Source organism: Cheilinus undulatus, linkage group 9, assembly GCF_018320785.1.
Source record: "Cheilinus undulatus linkage group 9, ASM1832078v1, whole genome shotgun sequence".
NCBI lineage: Eukaryota > Metazoa > Chordata > Actinopteri > Labriformes > Labridae > Cheilinus > Cheilinus undulatus.
Genome location: NC_054873.1, coordinates 11,972,478 through 11,996,506, shown reverse-complemented (window position 1 = coordinate 11,996,506; position 24,029 = coordinate 11,972,478). Strand labels below are relative to the sequence as shown.

Below are 24,029 nucleotides of genomic sequence, written 5' to 3'. Positions count from 1 at the left end.
AATACCAGTTCACTAACGCTTCACGAAATATTTTTCCGAAGTCGTAAATAACTTTAATTTGACAAATTGGAGTAAAGACAGATTTATTATTTACTTCTTTAATGTCCTCAAATATGTTGGTTAGAATCTTTTTTTTCCTGTTCCGAGTTTTATTGATGAAAACTCAGCAGCAGAGTTTCCACATGTGAGGCTTTTAGAAGACTTTCCTGTATCCAAACAAACGCTATTACTTGTGTAGCTTTCATAGTGTCATTTCTGCACAACCTCAGGGCAATATCTTCTGTTTTTTGAGTTCCTGACTTTTTTTATTCTTGTGTGCACCAAAACACTGACTATTTCTTAAATTTTATTTCTTCTGGTCTCTCTTTTTAAGGACTGTCAGCAAACATAACCTTTCTTTTCAAGGAGAGCAGTAAAAACATTGGCAGCATTTTGGTTAGAAACTGAGGATTTTGCTTGCATGTTATAAGTGGGAATTACAGATTATTGATAATGGAGAATGGTTCATCATTGGGTGCACATGACTCCTATTTTGGTTGCCATTATAACAAAAAGGTATAGATATAATTTAATTTTTTTTATAGATTCTTGTTGAAGTTCCACATTCTGGTATGAGAACAACTCTAGCATGAAGAGTCAAAGTTGGGAGTAACGGAACTAATCATCATTGTTTGTTCAGTTCCTCAGCACGCTGTTCGCTCCTCTGAATTTCATCATGGAGAAGGTGGAGAGCATCCTGCCGTCCAGCCTCTGGCACCAACTCACCCGCATCTGACACGAGACAGCAGTCTGGACGCAGAAACAGACCCAGACCCAGACCCAGACCCAGGACCAGGAGCTCACAACCTCCACTCTGACAGAACCAGCTGAACTGAAACCAGGAACGCTGCTTTGGACTGGACTGACACACCTTTGTGCCAAGAGTTCAAACCAAACTGAAAAACAGTCAAGGACAACGGCAGAAGGCAAGGGACAAAAACAGGCAAATTGATGGAGTCCACAATTGATTTTGACTTTATTTGATATGTTTGCATTTTTTGGGTTTTTGATCATTTAAAGCTGTTCTTTTGTTGTACAAAAAGAGGTGATCAATTGCCAACATTAAAAGTGAGAAAACAAAAAAAAAAAAATACAATAAAGGACTTTTTGTGTATTGCTGCAATCGGCTTCTTACGACATTTTGATTCACTGCAGTTTAAATTCTTCAGCCCAGAACATGAGACCAGCAAAGCGCCATCTGGAGCTATGAACAAACTGGTAGGTATTCTTTATCTATAAAAACCTGTGCACATTTCTCTCAAGTGTTTACACGGGTTTTTATTAACCAACAACAAACATTTCCATCTACAGGCAGAGGAGGAAGAAAGCTGAGATCTTGTTTGTATTTCTTGGTTCAAACTTCCTGTGTCTAAAGATAATGGATCAATACATTATTCATCTTATTTTAACTTACACAACAACATATTTACAGTAAGAAGCAAACAAAGAATCTCATTTTTGTGTTTAGGCATGGATGCTGTGTGATTATGAGAGTCATTTATTCTGGTGAGTGCAGTCCTACAGGTCATATTTGTTTTTCTTGGTCTCATGTAGCAGACTGTCATCAGGACACACAGGTCAGCCAGTCTAACACAGAGAGGAGTAAATAAATACAAAAATAAAAGAAGTGAGAGATGATTTACATCTGAGAAGGAAAGGTGAGTAGGTAGGAAAGATGTGTTCTTTTTTAAATGTAACTTTATTCCACTGTATTCATGTAACAGGCTCCTGCTTGTTCAAAGAGCTTTGAAGATTTAGTTTTTTAACTTGCTTAGAGTGCGGTTTGACTTAACATGTCACATTCTTTTCAGCCATAACTTTAAGAGCAATAATTTCAATGACTATTGGATTGCAGCTTGTAAAATCCAATCAGATCCAATTGCAGGACAGCAGATCTAGTCCAGTTCTTGTTGTGGTCTCTTAAATACAGAAACCCTGAATGGACTTACAGTGCCTATAAAAAGTATCCACCATCTTTGATGTTTTGTGGATTTTAAATCTCAATCATGATCAATACAATTTTGCTGTTTTTGACCAAATTAAGAGTCTTTCATGTCAAAGTGAAAACAGATTTCTACAAAGTAATGTCAGTTAGAGAAAAATATATAATGTAAAATAAGTGACTGTATAAATAATCACCCTTTTCAAGTCAGTATTTAGTAGACACAGCGGCTAGTCTGATGGCCAAAAAGCACAATTTTAGTCTCATCAGACCAAAGAACTTTTTTCCATATGATCATGAAGTTGCCCATATGCCTTTAGGTGAACTCAAGTCAAGATGTAATGAGTTTTCTTCAACAGTGGCTTTCTCTTTACCACTCTTCCATAAAGCTTTGACTGGTGAAGAACCTGGGCAACAGTTGTTGAAGCTTGTAACTCTTTCAGAGTAGTCATAGGTGTCTTGTTGACCTCTCCCACTAGTCTCCTATTTGCACGGTCACTCAGTTTGTGAGGACGGCCTGATCTAGGCAGGTTAACACTTGCCATATACCTCACATTTCTTGGTGATGGATTTAACTGAATTTCGGGGGGTGCCTTGAATTTTTTTTGTATCCATCCCCTAACTTAGACTTTTCAATAATCTTTTCTCTAAGTTGTTTGGTGTGTTCTTTTGTCTTCATGGTGTAATGGTATCCAGGAATACTTATTTACCATGACTGGACCTTCCAGACACAGGTGTCTTCATAATACAAACCCCCGAGACACATTCACTGCACTCAGGTGGATCCCCATGCCTCTAATTGTGAGACTACTAGCACTAGTTGGCTGGACCTCTGCTGAATTACGTCAGTCATTTCAAAGGGGGTGAATATTTATGCAGTCACTACTTTTACATCACAGGTATTTATTTAATTGACATTACTTTGTAGACATCTGTTTTCACTTTAACATTTAAGAGTTTTGTTGGTAATGTTTTGTCAAAAAGCCAAATTGTATTGATCATGATTGATTTATAAAATCAATAAAGGGTACAATATCAGAGGGGGTGAATACTTTTTATAGGAACTGAATATTCATACATTTTTTAAACAATTTTCTGTGTATTCAAAAGTAAATTCCAGCCTCTTGGGTATGTTATTACAGCATTGCTGATTTTTAAGTGATAATGTGTTGGCCTCTCCAGAATGAGGAAAGCACCGAAAGAAACAAGTTATCACGAGATGATGGGGAGATCTTCAGATAACTAGAATTAAATCATTTTCAGAGATAAATCAGTGTTGAGAAAAAATAGATACTTGTAAATTAAGTCTCAGGCAGATAGGCTGGTACATGTAAATTTGTGGATGTGGCTCTTTTTAGGTAAGTAAAGCAGTTGTAATTGTCTTTATAGCTGTTATTGTGTTTCTGTTCAATAATGCTATGATTACTGTTTACATGAATTTCAGAGGCACCTTGCTTAACCAAGGACTAAAGCTAGCTGACTAGCATTTGAAAACCCCCTGTCACTCTTTATCCTGCATCTCTCCAAATAAGGGCACTTTTTATTGGAATGACCAAGGTGGTCACTGGATATCTACCAACAAAAACAACTCCAGGATTCATTCATTTAGAAACCAGGTTTTGTGTTAAAAATGCACTATTAACAAGTTAATATTGGTGAATATATTTCAGAAAATGACATACAGATCATTCTTTGTTGTTTAAATTTGAACATGTTGCTGTTGAAGGTCAGTGGTTCTCAACTAGTCCAGACTTAGGACCCACCACCTCTTACTTAAAGAGAAATTAGAACCCAAATACCTGCACATTTTCAACCACAAAAGGAAACTGTTTGGAAAAACAATTTGGACCTTAGAGTGATATTACTAGAAAGTGGAAATGTTTAGGAACAACATCAACTCAGCCATGAAGCGGAAGACCACGTAATACCACAGAGTGGGGTCTGCTAAGCGTGCGTATAAGTCGCAAACACTCTGCTGATTCCATAGCTGAGGAGTTCTGACTTCCACTGGCATTAATGTAAGCACAAAAACTGCTGGGCAGAACTTAATGGAATGGGTTTCCGTGGCCAAGCAGCTGCATGCAAGTCTCACATCACCAAGTCCAATGGCAAGTACCAGATGGAGTGGTGTAAAACACACTGACACTCGACTGTGGAGCAGTGAAAACATGTTCTGTGAAGTGATGAATCATGCTTCTCTGTTTGGCAGTCAGATAGGTGAGTCTTGGTTTGGTGGATGCCAGGAGAGTGTTACCTGTCTGACTGCATTGTGCCAGCTGTGAAGTTTGGTGGAGGAGAGATAATGGTATAGGGTTCATATTCAGGGTTTGGGCCAGACCCTATCTCCAGTGAAGCACAGTCTTATTGCTTAAGCATACCAAGACATTTTGGCGTTCCAACTTTGTGGCAATAGTTTGGGGAAGGCACCTGAACCTTGGCTCAGACTTTACAGCTACATTGCTCAATACTGAACTTGTGATTACAAGAGGTACTGCAACATTTGGTCCATTTCTGTAAGCATCAAGAGAATGGGGAGAAATGAGGCAAACTAAATACAGAATATGAACTGAAAGCTCTGCTTGTATCTGTCTATGTTTCAAATATTGAGCATAATGAGCCTTAAATAAAATAAATGTATTTCCACTTAGGACTTCTGTACATCTTAAAACATTGACTTATTTTAGGCACAAATTGTTACCTACTGCAACCAGCTACTTTTGGGTCCTGACCCACATGTTGAGAACCACTGATCTAGAAGTTAGTGGGATGGATGTTTTACCTTGTATTGTTTTAAAGGATGATTATAATTAGCATAGAGTTGACATGGGTGCAGACTGAGCAGAGAGCTACCTGGAGGAACTTCAACAACCTTCCTACTGTTTGACTGACACATGGATCTGCAGAAGGCCACTGACTGGAGGATTAGCAATGAAGCTTAAGTTAAAACTTTGCAGCCCAGTACAGAAGAAGTAGTTTTTACAGTGACTCTGTATGACTGCTAGTTAATGTGATTGGTCAGCAAGTGTCCAGCAAGCTGTTAGGTCACGTTTGGGCCTTACAGGTGTGCACATCTACCTGCTGGTGGCAGTCTCGGCAGTGCACGGCGCAGCACCAGTGGAACTTGCACTCACACTTGGTAGTCCTGCTGACTCGAGACGTGTCGTAGCCCCGGCCACAGCACATGACCTCACAGCCGTCGATGCCACGAGACGTTCGGTTACAGACACGGCCTGCCGTCCCCATCGACCCTGAATGGAGAGAGAAAAGAGGTAAGTGAGGATTTTGGAAATTCACAGAACATTTGTTCAGAATAATTACCTCACAACAATAAAAACAATATCTGTCATGATTTACTGTTGGACTTAGTGCAGCTATTTTGGAGTATATTTGCTTTTTTTGTTACATTTTTTGTGTTGAAAATACTTTAAAATCAAGGAAAGACAACAAAACCATTGAATTTATTTAAGTTACTTAAACTGGCAGGACAATTGGCTATTCAGTTGAATACTTTTCTGTCAACTTTGTGCAATAAATGGATGCATTGGAGCAGGACGTAAAACACAAAGAGATAAACTAAATGAATGATAAACACTCTCACTGACCGCTTCATTAGGTACACATGTTCAATAATTCAAAAAAGCAACAAGTAAGCCAGGATCCTCAAAAGATATTATCTCTGTCTGAGAGAGTTAAAGTCTTAAATGCTGTCTTTTCAGGCTATATGTGTCCTAAACAAAGTGTAATAACAACAGTGATATAGTAGTATGAAACTGGCTGTTTGTCTGCAGCAGAAAGATCTAGCTTTTCTATTTTACACTGCTTATTTTGACTGAACATATTAGGCAAGCATCTTCTCAGTCAGTTATTTCAGGCTAACAGAGTGAAAGGCACTGTGGGAAATCACTCAGAAATTAAGATGTCTTAAACTCAGAATTTCACTGATTTAAGTTTTCTTCTTTTTACCATTACCCCAGCATGGAACGAGGATGTTACCAGGTGGTACATGTGCTAAAACATGGCCAATCTGAGTAATTTCATTTGTCATCTGTAGCCAATGGGAGCACAGTATTCTACAGAGGCAGCGAGGGTGAGGAGGAGTTTAGAGGGTGAGTAAGATGATGAACGTTGGATGGAGGAGAGATGAAAGATTGATGATAGAAGCTGTCATCATGCACTCCTACTCTTCATCAGCTGTTCATTTTACAGGAGACTTCCATCGCATCACACACAAACACGGCACTATCTCCTCACACTAACAGTCCACACACACTCTTTGTCTTTACCGACCACACACACTTTCAATGTCCAGAACCACATCTCCTGGTACTCTACGTTTACAGGTGTCTGAACAGCAGCCGTGCTTTTATTTCTTTAAAAACTAAGGCAGCCCATGATGGTCATAACTGTGACTAACCATGAAAGCTTTTTCTTAAAACAACAGCCTGTTATAAGATTTTTTTTCTTAATATTTAGCTCAGTAAAATGGTGAAATAACCATACTAAATAAAAGGAAGCTTTTGTTTTGTCATTTTTTAAAGAGTTGAATTTAAATAAATTCTTTGTCTAAGCACATATCAAGGATATTTTCCTAACAACTTCCAAATACAAATAAATTTGAACTCGCTGAATTCGTTCATTTTTTTGCTAATTGAATTTCCCCCTCATTTGATAATGATGATTACTTAATCCATCAATATATATTTTCAGTGTAATTTTAACATTTATAAGCTGATTAGCTGAAAGATAATGAGTTAAAGGAGAAGTCTAAAATGACATACAACAGTTAAACTTATAAACTGTGGTATTAAAGGTAAATTTCAGTGTTTTTATAGGTTGAGTTATGTAAGGTACTTAGCAATAGTTATTGCTGATTCCAGGTCTTCTAATTAAAGTATTTCCTCTTTTATTGTTAATTGAATATCTGCAGTTGGTCCTAAGAAAGACATAGTATTTGAAAGATTTGACTTTGACCTCAGTTTTTGACATTCAGAATCACTGTGTGTCTCCATGGCAGCAATAGCAAGGGCCAGACACCCTATGAACCTTAGAGTAAGTTCAAGCAGGAAGACTGTTTCATTTCCACTCATTATTTCATTCCCTAATAATCACTAACTCACATATCTGCCTTTTCTCGCTCTATAACCAGCTCTGGTAATCAGCTGGTACGGGCATTTACTCACTTAAATTCTGAGTCAATCCCTTTCTGCCACAGCCTCCCTCAATCCAATCATCCTTCTGCTGTCATACCTTGAAATATGTTCTCTCCTCTGCGGTCAGTCTGTTGTTTCAGCACAACTGCTGCAACCCTCCTCCACCCCAGCCACCTCTATTACATTTCATCGGTGTTCAGGTCCTCCATGAATTCTGCAACCCATTATCACCTTTCTGAGTCATCTCATTAATGTCCAGCTTCTCCGTGCCATCCTTTTACCGGCATTTCCAAGTCATCTCACCTATGTCTGGGTCAAGCTCCTCAAAAGTCCACTTCTCATCTTAACCCACTCCCTCCATCACCACCACTAGTGTCTAGACTACAGCTTATAGCTCACAAGAGGAATGTTTGAATTAATTATAGGTCTCATGCATGTTACACACTACCACTTGGACACTTGAGTGATGTGCCAAAGCACATCTGTGCCAGGGAAAAGGAAGTATACCTTTGTTTGACTGTAATGAGCACAGCCAGTGTGTGATTTCACAAAATATTCCAGAGATGCAGAATTAAAGAGGAACGACATAAACAAACAGCTGGAGCTTCACTTAGACACGCTTACAGTCCTGTTCAGCCGTGCTGGCTCTCATTTTCAGCAACACTGTTCACCTCTTCTGTGCCTCCATTACATTTCAAACAAGGGGGGAAAACTCCCACCTTGATCTGGCAGTGTGAAAGGAGCTTTTGGTTGAATGTGTGTATTAAGTAGATTTGACTGATGCCATACAAAACCTAACAAACATGGCTAATTCACTCTTTTATATTACCCTGGAAAGTGTTTAAATTGAACATGAATGTGACCTGTAGCTGCTGTGGTGCAGATGTTGAGTCGTCAGAGGTCGGCCTCTGCTCTGTGCAGGTGTGACTGACTTGTTACTGTCTCACTGTGAAGCACAAGTGTTTCTGAAGAGGAACATGTGTGATAGTTGAGCTCACTTCTCCTGTATAAATAAAGGTTGAGGAAAAACTGATGCGTTAGCTTCAAGTACCATCTCGAACATTGTTCTGGAATTTGCTCGTGTTTACATTCTGCTTCGCTCCGAGAGAACCACGTCTCTTCATCGTTCCCTCGCCAGGTAATATGTCTGGGCTTGACCTGAAGCCCCGCCCTTTTCTGGCAAAGCGCCCGTCCGTCATCTGCGGTATGCTGCCCCGCTAGGGATGACATCACGGCCAGAGTCTTCCTCGCTCTCCCTGCGTCTGCTTATTGAATTAAGATGAGGGGGCGCCGAGAGATGAGTTTAGCACCTGAGCCTTGCTGGGGCCGAGGGAAATTGATTTCACACTTTAAAGAGGCACAGAGGGGCCGTCTCACTCTCTCTATGGACTCTGTGTGTGACAATAGACTCTGTGTGTGATTGAGGGCCAGTTTGCATGTCTGAGAGAGGATTTTCCTTGTGTGTGAGACAGGAGAAACGTGAATAACTCAAAGTGTGTTGCAGGAGCAACTGTGCATCATGGCTGTGTGTTCATGTTTTGTGTTGTACAGTATGACATGACAGAGAGCGAGTGTACATGCCTGACTGTGAGTGCTTCCCAAAGGAGTGAGTCTTTAGAGAGGGAGCAAGTTAAGTTCTCATGAGAGGCCTAGGGAGAACTGTGTGCGTTACCTCACCCTGCTTACATGTACACAGCACATAAAGCCTTCACGTCTGCTGTGAAGCCTTGACACGTTTCCAAACGGGGGCTCTGAGACCTCCAGGGGTCCTTTGGGAGGTAACAAGGGAAACTACTGTATGTCAGTGTTGGGGATTAGGGGAACTCTGTGAGAACATTTTAGACCCTCAGGATACAGTTAATGGTTTACGTCTTTGTCTATAAATCTGTGGATTATTTCCTCAATGAAAATGTTAATCAGTTGGACGGTAAAATATAAAACTGAGACTAAACTTAGCATTTAGTCCTTGAAAATAACTAACTGGCCTATATGAAACTTCTTTGTGGTTTGTTAGGGTGCCAAAAATAAATTGAAAAAATTGCAAAATTTGCAAAAAGATTGCAAACTTCTTATTGATGATCTAAAGAGTGTCCTAAACAGTCTGCTGAGAGACAAGCAGCACATGTATAAGACAAACCACAGTAAGTGGAGATGTTTATTTGAACTGTTTCTTTATAAAAGTTACAGTTGATATTACTCTGCTCTTTCAGTGTTATGCCAAGTTATACACAAGCGTCTTCATCCCTCCACATGAGAATGACCTGCTGTGAAAACAGAATGAGTTAACTTTTTAAATCCTGGACTCTTTTACAGAGGGGGGCGGTAATGTCCACAAGGTCCAGACATCTGCTGTTATCAAAAATATTTTAGACACTAAAACATTGAGTCCAATGCATTTATTTATGTGCATGCAACTTGAAGTGATCAAAAGCTGCATGCCTGTCTCTTCTCTTGTTCCTGTATGCAAGAGTGATTGTACAGTCACCGCTAAACTTAGGATGAAAAGGAAGTAAAATTTGTGTTTGGAAGTTTATTTGTTGTAACAATGCTTCTTGGTAATTAATCGTATACAGTTGGAAAGCCTGTTTACTTCCCTTTTAAATGGTAGCTAAGTATGAGGATTTTACCCACGAAAAATTGACCAAATCTCTGCCAATGCTAATCTTGTTTTACGTTTCTGGTACCCCCAGGTGCTGACAATCAGGAGCCTGACCAGCTGCATTTCCATTACGCTTAGAAATGTGCAAAATCTAAATAGCACAATAAAAAGCTGGTAATGGAAACACCTGAATTTTGAAAAACCTCTCAAATATCACAAAAAAGTTTTAATGCTCTCATCAGGAGTTTATGGAGACGTTACCATATAGAAATATATCGCAAAAGTGCAATGGAAAAACTTTTTCCGCATTTACACGTCACAGGATGTAACGTATGGTGTCATTTGACCAGTTTCCTCAGAGAAAACATGGCGCCTTGCATGTGGACAGAAGAGGAGACAAAACTTTTCTTAACATCATACTTCTACCCTTATACGTAGCTTTTGCCATACATTCGGACTTTGCCTCTGAAGTATCATCCGTTGCCTTCGTCTTTTGTTCAGAATTTTTAAGGCAACCACTGTAGATGTCTTAAAAACCGTACCAACTCGCAAAAGGTTTTGAGTATCCAGCTTTCTTGCAGCAGAGTCTTATGAGATGAGAATTATGAGGCTCATGCCGAAGAGTCCCTTCAATGGAAACATTCGAAGCGAGATTGTACTTGGTCGAAATTTAAGAAATATCACTTTTATTTTGCAAAAAATTGTAATGGAAACCGAGCTGTTGACACTCGTTATGTTCAGTGAGGAGTCCAGATTCTGCCTTTGGCAGTTGGATTGTGGGGTCAAAGAGTGGAGAAGATGCAGAGGATGCTTTAATGATTTCTATACCAATAGAGTAGTGGCAGTGTGATGGTGTGGGGTGGCAACTCCATCACTGCAAAAACAAGGTTTGTCATCACTGTAGGCAAACTCAATGCAGAGAGATATCAAGGTGAGATTCTGCAACCACTGGCAATCCAATATCTTTACAGTCTGGGACGGAACTCCATCCTCTAAGATGACAACGCTCACCCCCACGGAGCGGGGTTTATCAGAGACTTCCTCCAGAAATTGGAAGTGGAGAGGATGGAAAGGCCTGCCAGCTATCCTGACCTTAACCCCACTGAACACTTGTGGGATCAGCTTGATTAGGCTGGTGACCAGCATGAGGAGGAGGTGCCAGGCTGTTGTGGCTGTGTACACACTACTGAGGCTCCTGTTTGTTAAATGTAAATTGTTATATTCCCATAATGTCTTGTTATTTTCAGAACTCAATCGTCCTATCCACCAAATAGGAGGCAATGGCAGAATGAGCTGTTTGGCACTGACAGAGATTTGGCAAATTTTTCACAGGCGCAACCCACATACTCTCATCCCAAAAATGCTTGTTCCTTACATATGTGGCACCATTTAAAAGGGAAATAAACAGACCTTTAAACAGTACAAGATTTATTGCCAAGAAGCATTGTTACAACAAATAAATAATATTCCAAACACAAATTTCCCTACTTTTGTGCTAGGTATATATTCTAATATAGTCCAACCTGATGAAGCTTCATGTGAAGCGTTCTCAACTAAACTGCAACAAAAACAAAATATAGCTTGAATTGAATGAATTCACTTTCATTCTCAAAGTCTACAATACATTTGTAGCAGCTTTTCTCTCTAATCTCAAAAGTCTTTTTGCCCTCCAAATTAAAACCATGCTTCTGAAAATTCTTCATGCTTCTTTCAGGTCATAAAACTCTCTGAAGGACCATGACTGTGCCTGAAAACTCGTACAGCTGACTGAATACATGACACTGTCCCGTGACTGACCATTCCCGGATTTGATTCTCTCTCCTGAAAAAAAGTATAACCTCAGCAAACCCTTGCTCCTTCATCACACAGGGAGTATCAAGCCACATTAGTTAAGTTACTTTCATTGGGGAGAAATACAAAAGGACAACAGAAAAGACTTTTCTGATGTGTTGTATGATCCAACCTGCCTCTGAAATATGCATCTCTTTGCAGGCTGATCGTGCCCTCAGGCTTGTATATATGTGAATGTGTTTCCAGCGTTGGTGATTTATAGTGATCTGTGGTGTTCTAAGGTTTCAGCCTACAGAAGTGTGTAATGGGTCTTAAACTGGCCGACACCCGATCGCCACGGATCATCTGCTGCCTGACAGGCATACAGCTCCTCTGGATCACACACACGCACTGATCTTCTTCTCTTTCACTCTCACAGATTTCATACACAAACATTTTCCTTCTTACACTCACTGTCCTGTTCAGAGCGTCGCATATATAAACACAGATTTCACACACTGAGATACTCTTTGTTTTGGCAGCTTTACTTTCTTTACACCAGTGGCCTTCAGGGCCCATGAGGTAAAGAAACAGAAGTCATAATGCCTACGGAGACTCATTTAGCCTTTTCTCACATGCTCAAAACTTTAAAATTTCCTTAAGTTTCAGTGTGAGCTGCATATCAGCCAGATTTTTCACCACAGACTTTTTCCAGACTGATAAGTTCTTTAATCTGCTGTTCATGTCATTTAACCAGCCTAATCAGATTCAGATTCAAGATCCAAGGTTGTGGTATGTTTACCTGACTCATTGTCCCGTACACAGTAGTCTGGCGAGTCCTCAAAGTACACCAGGTCATTCTTGCTTGGTCGTTTGAAGTGTGCGTGTGCTGTAGTGAATCCAGTGCCATACTGGTTAACGGCCACCTGCACGGCACCGTTGTACCTCTTGCGAAGGTGGTCGCCAGTGCGCCTGAAGTCGGCCATGGCCAACCAGCAAGTCCGAACACTACAGGACCCGCTGACCCCGTGACATTTACACTCCAGAGTCATGAAGCGCTTAACTGCCTGAGGAGGGCAGAGAGGGGAAATGAAACGAGTTTACAATAACGGAGTGAATGCAGTTGAAGAAATAATGTGTAAAAACAAACCTGACATCTTGCTAAATATTTAAAGAAAATTAAATTTTGCAGAATCCAAAATCCATCAGATCCTTTCCATAACCTGACAGGTGTTCAGATGGCTGATTCCTCCTCACCTTTCTGCCAGCTCTGTTATTGTGCAAGTTCATGAGTGCCCGGGCATCCCTCTCCTTCCTCTCTTTGGCGTCCACAAATGCCTGACTGAAGCGCATGGCATGCTCCACATGGTCACTGCAGCCGCCCCAGTCAAAGGAACCCTTAGCGTCCATGGATGAGCCCTTCTTGGTGGGATCACAGGAACAGGAGTCCAGATCTCCTTGGCTGCAGGCACGAGCCAACGTGTAAACCACACCGGCTGAGGAGATTGCGTACATGAAGGCCACCTCTCGACTACCTGAGGGGAGTGGGTGACACATCATAAACAAGGAGGAAAAGATCAGAAACAAAAGTAGGTTTTTTTTTTTACTTTTAAAGGCAGATTTAAATTATAGTATATGAAGATAAAATAGTTTTCCAAAGAAAACTGTCTGTAGAATGTAGGTGTCAGGGTGCAGCGCCTGACATCACACAGGATGTCAATTCTGTAGCCACTAGGGGGATCTCAATCAAAACTATAACAAAGATGACAAGTAGCTTCCTTATGCTGTGATCCTTCATGTATTATTCAGTTTCCACAGCAACAATGAAAACATGTCATGTTTGTCAAAGCAGCTCTGTCATTGAGACCACAAATGACAAGGTCTGGACCACTCCAACTGCAGAAATTGAGAATTTTCTGGCTTTGAAAACTATTGGAATTACCATACTACTATAATTGTCGGTGTGTCTACACCGTCGGCTGTCTAGCTGTCTGTATTGATTTGCATGCCACACCGTTCCTTCAATTGTCCTTGATACCGCTTAAAAGACTTCTTGGGTTTACTGGTTCAAAACTGGTGCCATGAAAAAATGATTAACATGTACAGCTTTTTGATAAAATCCTCACGTTTTGTGCTGAGACATATTCTGACACTTCTGCTTCATTCTATTTACCTCAATAGACGGATGTCAGAGCTCAGAATGAAGGCACACTCGAGCTGAATGTGGTCTATTTCATAAGCTCTTAAGAGATAGTGACAGAGCCGGAAAATAACTGCACTTTGTTGAAACATACCCACAAGGAAAATGGATTTGGATGAGCTGATACACCTGCTCCACAATCAAAGTAAGCTATCTTCAAAGCACTTCTCCATGCTCATATTAAACAAAATAATACAGGAGATGTGTCTTATGTTTCTGTTAGAATCCTTCACTGAGAAATCACGGTTTAATTGGTGTTTAGTCGCCTGCAGTCCACGGTGCTGTGCCAACATGTTAAAAATGGGTCTGTCTCCAATTGGCAATTTGATGCTTTGTTAAAGCTCCACAATAAAGAGCATGCGCTAAAACTTAGTATATTAGTCAAAAGGCACAGCGTTAATGCTCCCCTATAACTGCACAAACGCACCAGTGTGCAGAGATGCTGAGGTCAGGTGTAGTTAATGCATGTAGGTCTTATTGCATTAATCATCTAATGATGGGGACCGTAGTAGCATTGGAATAAATAGAGTAAAGATCAGTCTGTTAGAGCTGATGGAAGTGCACTGCAGTTTTTTTGACGCACAAACTTTCCAAAGATCAGGAAACAATTTCATCTCTGAATGACTTTAAAATTAATGATATGTAAATAAAGTCGGTAAATATTACTTTGACATTGCTATTCCTAAGCTATAACCAGGAGTTAAATCACTCTGCTTTTTGATTCATGCGTGGAACCACTACACAAGTCATGGATGTTGTTTTCTTTGTGTTACCTTCATTCAGAGAGGAAGCTTTGTCAGGGTGGTGCTTAAGTGAACATAAATTTACTTCAACACAGTATCTGTTACTCTGAACATTTAACACGGATTGTCAGAATCTATGCAGGATGTGGGCGGGATTTGATACCTATTGTGGGTTCTAGGGGCAGTGAATCGTGCATGCTGCATGAGCAGACAATAATGGTCAGAAATCCAGTGGGAGCAAGTGGGAGTAGGATTATTAAGAGAGTCCTTCTCAGGGCTCTAGTTCAAAAAAATCTGAGTACTTCACTAAATACATAGAAGATAGGCGTAGTCATTTTTAAGTAATGTAGACATTGCATTAAACATTTGAGATATTGTACATTTAAAGATGTCAATAGACCCACAAATTAAAATTACTATTTTTCAACAGGTTTAGCGCCATGGTCAACATTCAGTGTATTCTTTTGCTGGAATACTTCAAACCAACTGCTCCAGGATTATAATAAGCACATTTTGGCAATTCTCTACCTCAGTAAACTTTGCTGATGTAAGATGCAAATCAAACATAACAACCTTTATCTCTCATTCATCTTGTATCATCCCAATACAGCCTACAGGCAAAATGAAGCCATGACAAACGGAGAGATTCTTCAAATGTTTGGCCCCTGCTGCTACCTGTATGAATGCTGTTTGTTGTTATCTGTTAGAAACTTTTATTTCATGCAAGGCATGAAATGAAAAACGCTTCATCTACCTCCAAAAATGGATAAAACAGCCAACGTTTACCTGCAGTGCCCTGACCAAGCGCTCTTATCTGCCTCTGCATGTAACTGATGAGAGATCTGAGAGGGATCAAAGGGTCTTTGTATGTTTTTATGTGTGTGTGTGTGTGTGTGTGCGCGCATTGGTGTGTCAAACTACCGCTATCAAGCTATTTAATATAAGAGGCAGGTCATTCACATTGCACATATTTTTCCATTGATTCTTTTATCTATACAAGTAAGAAAAAAACAAAAAAGTATGATCTCCCTTTGTTAGGTGACAAAAATACAACATCTAATTATTTTATCATGCCTTTATTCTACACTGATATAAATGTAAGTAAAACAACAAAAAAAAAAACCTCATAAAGTTTGTTTTTTAGTTCATTTAAAGAACCAATGACTACACAAGGTCCCCCATACATTTCTTTATGGGAGTAGAAGTATTCCATTTTCATTTGTGTCAGTCAATTAATTATTTCAATCCTTCGCATATTTTTGAAATAATAAGGTTGCCCTAATTTCTCCAGGTTGCCACCAATCCACGTCCACTTTGATTAGTTCTCTTATGTTCATATTCTCAGATTAAAATTTGGTGCAATCCCAGATTTTAGACTTCAGTTCCAATACTACTTAAGTCAAAAATTAAAAAATACCACAGCTGCAAAAATACAACATTAGGTGACTTCTCTTTTTAGTCATGGGTTCAATCCCCAGCTCCTACAGTCACATGTCATCGTGTTGTTGGGCAACACCAATTTGTTTCCACTGCTGCATTAGTAGAGTGTGAATGTGTAGGAATACTTATGAATGGGATTAGTTAATACTGATGGCCATTCTATATAGCTGCCTTTGCTCTCAGTGTGTGAATGTGAAGTGAACGGCTGTGAATAGACAAGTGTGACCCGGGGAGTAAAAGAGTTTGAGTAGTCAGACAACTAGAAAAGCGCTATACAAGTTCAGGTCAATTTACCATTTTTGTCCAATGTTTGTGATCCTGTGTGAACTGCATCTTTAGTTTCTTGTTCCAAGCTGAAAGGAGTGGAACCTGGTGTAGTCTTCTACTGCTGAAGCTCATCTGCTTCAAGGTTCAAACCAGTCTGGTCATTCTGCTCTGACCTCTACAATGGCATATTTCCTTCCACTCACTTGATGTTTGGACCATTCTCTGTAAACCCTGAAAATGGTTCCCAGCAGAGCAGCAGTTTACGAAATACTTACACCAGCTCGTCAGGCATAATCTGACACACCAGACAGACCATTTCATATCCACTGAATTGGATTTATTTCACATTCATCCATGTAACCTCCCATATTAATGTTTAGGATGGGCAGAATTTTTGAAGAAAATTCTTGGAGGGTGATTGGATGATCATTCTGTCACATTCATCAAGGGCCAGTCAGAGCAACAAGAAACATAAAAGGCATGCACAGCATTAAGTATACTAGCTAATGTGAGCTGGATAGGCACACCTAGGCCAAGTATTTGTTTACTCATGACTTAGCCAGCTGGTGAATCAAACTGTCACAGATTCCAGACAGGAGAGGAACTAAGCCTCTATGCTTTTGTCCAGTTCTGATGAAAACTTAACCTTGCAAAGCAGACTAATTTGCCCATTTCTGTATTTCCCACTGGTGAATCCATCTTGCAAAGTTTCCATCTGAACAGTTTGGGCCTGGTTAGAAACTGGCAGGACCAATCAGCATTGGGGGGCAGCACTTTCAGGTGCAGCAGAGTCGTGACGTAAGCAAGCAGCAACAAGAGGCCGGTGCAATTATGGCGGAAGAGATTAACATGGATGCTGCTCAAGCGTCAGTTTTATACGAACTTGACGACATTTATTTGTTTTAAAGAAGAAGAAAGAACAGCAGTGAGTTGTTTTCTTTTCAAACACAACAAAAGTTGTGCACTGACATGTCTACAGTCGCCATGGTTTGCATTATGCAGTTCTCTATGGAGTTTACTCCTCGGTAGCCCCTACGACGGCCCATAAAGATGTGACAGACAGAACGTTCATCCAATCATCCTCCAAATTTTTTTTCAAAGGCTCTGCCCTTTCCCAAACACTGTCTATGGGAGGTTTTCCAGATGGATGTGTGAAACAAATCCACCTGGCCTGTCAGGTTGATGAAAATTGCCACTATAGCTACATCAGAGCTAACTGCTTCATTTGCTGCAGCCATTGTTTACCGTCTTACAGAAAAACTTAACTATACCCGTAACTACAAATAAATTCATGCTAAGGCCAGTCAGGAGAAGAGCAAAACCATCCTTTTGGCCTAGAAAAGAATTTAGCTCTATTCTTTGCACTTTTTAAGTAAAGTAATGTTGTCCAGTTTGGTTAAAACAGCCACCATAGCTACATCCAAGCCAGTCGGTTCACCAGCAGCAGCCACTGCTTCCAGTACACTTAAACTATGTTTGTAGCTATTGCCTTATTCTTCCTTATTGAAGCTCATTGGTCCAGTAATTTTTACAGACCAGGCACAAACATTTCAGACTAGAACTTTACAAGTTGGATTTGCCCTATTAAAAAGGTGAAATCTGGCCAATCCTGGCCAATCCATCAGCTTTGCGAATTTAGGTCTTACACCAATAACCAATGCATGTTCAGAGTCATTTAAATCAACTTTCTTCTTCATTCTGATGCTCTATTTGAACTTCTGCAGATCATCTTCTTGACCATGTCTCCATGCCTCAGAGGGCTGGAGCCTTGGCTGATTAGATATTTGTTATTGGGTAGTTGAACAGGTATACCTGATAAAAGTAGCTTGTGGCAACATTGGCCAAAATATTTTCAACATATTTAAGTGACTTAGAAAGGGTTCTCTTTACTTACTGCATATAATGTGTTTTTTAAAGCTATCAACCATTAAAATAACTTTGATTTTACAGTTTTAAAACATGAAATCTAAAAGTAAAGTATTTAAAATTTTGCCAGCCTTACTCAGCTTAAACAGTCGGTCCATCTGAGATAATCCTAGTTAGGTACATTATCACGACTTATGTTAGATTAAATTTAACAAACAAAATTGTGAAAAGGAGAAGTATAAACCCATGATTCTCAAAAAATAGTATCCAAAAGTTTAAGTAGTGGCTGTCAGGTGTTGTCTTAGTTAAACTCACATGCATACAATGATGTCAATGTTATGTGTATGAGACTGTGTGGTTGTGTGTCTTTTTATGTGCAGGTTGAGCAGCTAAGTTGAGCGTGTAAAACGAGGTTAATGAGGAGAACGCTGAGAGAACAGGACACCACAGAGGTAAAACTCCTGTGTAATTGTTTGAAATTAGCCGGCTGACATTGACAATAAGGAGCTTCTGACGAGGCTCTCCGACGTGCCGTGATAATTCTGTGTGACACAGCGGGGGCCCGGCTGGGAGGTCCGAATACCACACGGCTGATTAGAGGCCCCGACATGAAACGGACTAAGTCGAAGGATCCGCCTCTCAGGTTAAATCTCAGGGCATGGGAGAGGAACATCAGGCTGTCAGGTCCTGATGATCCTCCAGTGGCAATAAAAAAAGATCAGGACTTGTTCCAACACATCCTCGCAGAAACCACAGACCGACCTCAGCTGTGAAGACGCACAGTGACACGTCCAATTTGACAGGATTCTTCTGTACGGCGCTCACATCTGTCAGAGGCAGCAGTAGGCTGCTTACTGCTGCTCATTATCAGTTAATCATTTAAATCCCCAATACTGCTAATCACTCCAACTAATTACTGTCTGAGAGGAGCCATTTGTCACTCTCTTCATAACGTTTGTTTTGCACTAAAACCCCCTGAAACAGGCTGCAAAAAGCTCCATGAATCAACCCTTTTCTTCCACAAAAGACAAGCAGAGATAAACAGTGCTAATGACCTGGTATGGATCTTCAAAGTGCTGGGATTACTTTTACTTGGAAAAAGTCAAAACTTTGAACATTTCTCATTGAAACGGGCTGAGAGGAGAGTGATTAGCTTACTGAGACGGTAGCTGAAGTGGATCTAAGGTAAACATGAACATTATCATGATAAATGTGAATCAAAGGAGCAAATTATGGTTTTAATCAGTTATAGATAACAGTGATAATAAAAACTATTGTTAACACCTAAATAATAATTATAATAATTATAATAATTTAGACCAGAATTCTAAAAATTTTTGTCCATTAAACATCTAAGTATTTCTCTTAGAATTTTAGAGACAAGAAATGTTCATCAAAAGTTTAAAAAACGGCATGTTATGTTAGCATTTTCATCGTTTTGCTCAACAAGGTCTCCACACTACAAACCCCCCAAAGGACAAGCACCATTACATTTTATCTTTTCATGTTTTCCTCTGATACAAGTACAGTAAAAATGTGTTTCAAATTGCACTGAAGCAGATCTTTTGCAGACACACAACCATCATTATGTCACTTACTACAGAGGATGGCAAAAGGGCCAGTGTCGGCATTAGGCTACTCTGCATTTTAGTCAACTATTACATTCCAGGGGAATTTGGGAGAAATAAATGTAAGAGGAAGAGTTTGTGATCATTATGGGTTAGGTTGAGTTGTACTGTAAGCTAGTGACTACAATGGCTGCCGCCAGGGTAGAGATAAGCTTTAATGCAGCTGTAGAAAAGCAGTCTAATCAGACCATGACCACATTGCACATGTCCTGACAGACTTAAGCATGAATTTTAGCCACTGATAGCCTTGCTGTTCAAACACTACAGCAGCACTAGTCTGCTCCAATTGGCCTGTCATGAGTGTGACAAACAGATGTCTAATCACCTTCCAAGAATTGTTTGAAAAGTCCTGCCCTTACAAGACACTTTGAATGGGAGCTTTCCCAGATGAATATGAAATATTCATGCAATGGCTTTATGAAACAGTCCATCTAGATGGTCAGGTTATCTTTTTGGAGGTCTCCTTGGGGAACAAAAGTTTTAAACTGTCTTGCTGCATTACGACTTCCTCTGCATTCTGCAAAGTCTACAATGTGGAGTTTCTGTGCAGCTGTGTTGCTCTTTTAGAACCATCTGTGTTGACAATGTAGACTTTGCACTCCTGGTTGCTAAAATGTGGTATATGAGCTCTCAGCCAAGATGATGGTAATGAAGTATGAACACACAGGTGACCTGCAAGTCCCATTGTCCACCTCTGTTAGCCATTTGTTGTCTTTAACTGAGGAGATTTTTCAATTAAACCAGCACCCCACAAAGTTTTACTTTACTTTACAGTAAATCACTAGTTACTCTCCATGCATGAATACGATCTAGGGTGGAAAGCTGTTAAAAAGTGGCACCTGCCCTTGCTAGCCTGATCTGTGTCACTAACCAAAGTTAAGTGACACAAGGTAGTTTCAAAAGCATATGGTCTTTTGAAGATCTCATCGATGTGATTTTATTGGCTGCACCTGCTTTAATGACTGTGCGTCACTGGATTTATAAAGGAAAAGGGTTGCAGCCAACATCTTAGATTAAAAATAGATACTGTATTTAAGTAATGCATCTCTTACACCAGATTTTATGGTAAATTTTAGTTCTCTTAAAATCTTGACTTATCCATGCAGTTATGTAGGAATAAAAAGGCTGGCTTTCCCATGAAAACAAGTTATAATCTGTTGTTTTCTCAATAAATAATCTCATTATGATCGGAAAATCAGAGTTGTTATCTCAAGATAACAGCATAGATACAATAAAGATTTCCCGAACACTGCAGGAAATGACTCAGTAGGAACTGATCCTTTCATTTTTTACTAAGTAAGAAATGAATGGAGCTATGTTTGCTTAGGGCTTCTATACCAAACCGCAAGTATGTTCAACAAAATGTATACAAGACAGAAAGAAGCATGAAACCCCTTTGTTTAAGAAGCTGGAATGATATGTTACTACATATATTTACTTTCCTTGATTGCAATTGTCAAAAGCGTTGCCATAAACCAGAATATTTCTCTATCATTTAGCTTCAAAGTGTGCTTGCTCCTATAAAACACAAAATAGAGAAACCAGTTGGCTGCACAGATGTGATAAATGCAGTGTTGTAAAATGAGATGCAATGTGGAATGTGATCCAACATCTGTGAAAAAAAGACGCACACATCTGCTAGAAAACTATCTGTTTCTCTGAGGGCATCAATGTTTGACCTTAACCACGACGCACTTTTTAAAGTTATCAAATGTGTTGGTTTGTCAGAAAGCGGTCAAACATGACAGATCTGTGCGCTGCAAAACACACTATCAAGTCAAGTTCCAGTTCCAGCACACAATGAGAAAGAAACACAAGCCAGCGTATACAGTATACTGCTGCGGGCGATCTAGTCACTTACTTCTATTCTTAGTCACACAGAGTCAAAGATACCTGACAGCCCCCGAAGTCATTATATCAGGTATAATCTGCCTTTTACAGTACACACTTTCTGTACCTCAGCACTGTATCTTATTTCATTCACTGTGGGCATAAAAAGATTAGAGCTATGATTAGCTCTTAAAACCTAATACTGATGTGGCTGATGATATTCACTGAAGTTTTGCAATTAATAGCTTTTCAGGCATATATTGAGACTTTATCATCATTCTTATAAAAGAGAAATCCAGCCCTTTAAAGATTACAGCAAGTTAAGTGATAGTCCTTTGTGCCAAGAATGAAGACTATATTTTCTTATTTCTTAAAACTTGTTGCATTTTGATGCTTCCTATTTCTATTGCTATCTTACTGAGGAATCAATGATCAATAAGGTCTGAGGCTTGGTGGACTTTGTGTGTATTTTCTAGGGACCTGTGTAGTTTGATTACAAATGTTTGCTCCAACTATGTTGACTGTGTTCCTATAAAAATGCCAAGGATTTCAGGGATAATTAAGACACATCAAGTCTGACTTCAGAACATCTGCCATGACGCTGAAAGAATAACTGGCATTGTTGGATATGAAGGTTTAAAGTAGATTAAAAAAAAAAACTCTATTAGTACAAAAAATCTGCATTTTGTATGTGAGAGTAAGTCAGGTTTCCTCTCTACTCACTGCGCAGCAGCAGGCGTCCGAACAAGTTGTGGTCCCTGGCCGTGGTGTTGCAGTTCCAGCGGTGGTTGCGGAATTGGTGCTGGCACTCTGAGATCCAGTCCTTTATCCCGGCCCCGATGGCCTGCATCACTTTGGGGTGCTGGCGACAAAGCTGGCGCTGCTTGTTCACCAGACCAGGGATATTGTCGCACATCACCTGAGAGCCCAGGGTGCCCATGTACCTGCAGGAGGGAGAAGGCAGAGAGAACAGAATTCTGTTATCAAACTAAAATATTGTGACCACAATGTATGTGCAAAAAAACAAGCTGTCTCAATGATTTCAGACAGAGAAAGTAAACAAAAGTGTGAAAAATAAATTTCTTTGCCTCCACTTGAAGACAATAAAACTTTGTAGGGAAGTCAGACACTAAACAAAAACAAAACAAAGGCAGACGCAGGTCCTCCTGCTCAAAACTCTCTATTGTAGCAGCAGAACATGGTGATAGATGACTTAAAGGATATTTGAACACTTGCAGACTGCATGGACTGGCTTTAATTTGCTACTCTTCAATAAAGAGGGAGGGAAAAAAAGGTTTGAGGAAAATCTCATCCTAACATTATCCCAGTATTACAGTTCAGCATGGAAGCAAAATCTTTGCAAATATTAAAGATCCAAGAAAAGAAAGCAAATAAAGGAGAATCAAAGTCATATTAAATGTCTTAATCTTGGGAATGTATCTGTCCAAATAGTCTTCAGTGTCAGTATTTTTAAGACAAAAATGTAAACCATGGAAGAATTAAGTTACTTAATCTGTGGGAGATGGCCAAAGAAGTTATGCAACAGTTTTAAAAGTAATTAAGGGGTTTAATTATCAAAGAAATCCTAATGCCACGCAAATTAAATTTTTTGTGGATTCGTCGACTTTAAACCATTTTTGCACATGACTTTAAACGTGCAAGTTTGATAAAGAGCAAAATTACAGTTTAATTAATGATGTAAAAATGCACAAGACTTACCACCAGGATGCATCGACCTCGGCCATCAGCCAGCAGATTGCTACAGATAAATAAAAACATATTCCACTTGGCAATAAGTTCATATTAACCAAACGTCGGTCCGTTATGGATTTGGACGGTGCATTTCCACGGACAAAATAAAAAAATAAAACATTACAAAAGTAATAAGAACTTTTAAAAAGCCCAAAAATTACGCTTGCTTTAAAAATGTTTCATGACAAGACGCTCTGATGACGGAGGTTTGCGCGTAAAAGCCATGCCTGGCTCTGGTTCTACACGGTGGCAAAGCGTATATGAGGAAAAAAGCACAGAGAGACCGTCTTAATAGTCCGGCAAATATTTTCAGTGGAGATGATGAGCTATCAGGTTTAAATTGCTTTACACAAGGGGTGGGCAGAGTCCCGTCTCAGGAATGAGGTGAAGAAATGAGATGTCTGAGAGTATCTGTTCAGGCTGGTTTGACACCAGACAGGCTTGGCCCGTGTCCAGATCGGAGAAGAACTGGTCCAAGCTGATGGGCGCTTCACTCAAACTGCACCGACGCGTTCAGGGAAGAGGCAGAGCTGAGGGAAAGTTCATCCAGCACTCCCAGACAGAGTCAGTCACTGGGAAAGGCGCACAAGCTCGTCACAAACGTTTCTGTATGGAGGATGACTTCTGGGCAACACTCGTGTGTAGAAGATGGGGAGTCTCGGGTCACTCCTTTTGCGGAAAAGGAACTCTCCTGGCCTCTATAGGGCGCAGAGATGAGCCCACTTCAAAACAATTTAAACACGATAAAGATGATTTTTCTGCTCCATCTTGGGCTCCTAAATACTGTGAATTTTTCACTCTGT

At 39.9% G+C, this 24,029-nt stretch overlaps 2 protein-coding genes across 9 annotated transcripts in view; one reads left to right on the top strand and one right to left on the bottom strand.

Annotated features, from left to right (window-relative positions):
• Positions 1 to 1,162, top strand: part of LOC121515139 (suppressor of tumorigenicity 7 protein homolog) — an 84,634-nt gene extending 83,472 nt beyond the window's left edge. For all 8 annotated transcript variants that reach the window (XM_041795764.1, XM_041795760.1, XM_041795761.1 and 5 more), the window contains one exon: positions 680 to 1,162. In XM_041795764.1, the coding sequence (XP_041651698.1) occupies positions 680 to 775 (96 nt within the window). In that variant the 3' untranslated portion in view covers positions 776 to 1,162. The remainder of the gene's footprint in view (positions 1 to 679) is intronic.
• A 3,091-nt stretch (positions 1,163 to 4,253) lies between these two features.
• wnt2 (wingless-type MMTV integration site family member 2) lies at positions 4,254 to 23,276 on the bottom strand. The gene is made up of 5 exons (XM_041795768.1): positions 23,194 to 23,276; positions 22,198 to 22,418; positions 12,758 to 13,035; positions 12,303 to 12,567; positions 4,254 to 5,229 (listed from the first exon to the last, which is right to left on the bottom strand). Exons 1-5 carry the CDS (start codon positions 23,274 to 23,276, stop codon positions 5,024 to 5,026), a joined length of 1,053 nt encoding a protein of 350 aa, XP_041651702.1. The 3' UTR covers positions 4,254 to 5,023.
• Positions 23,277 to 24,029: the final 753 nt, after the last annotated feature.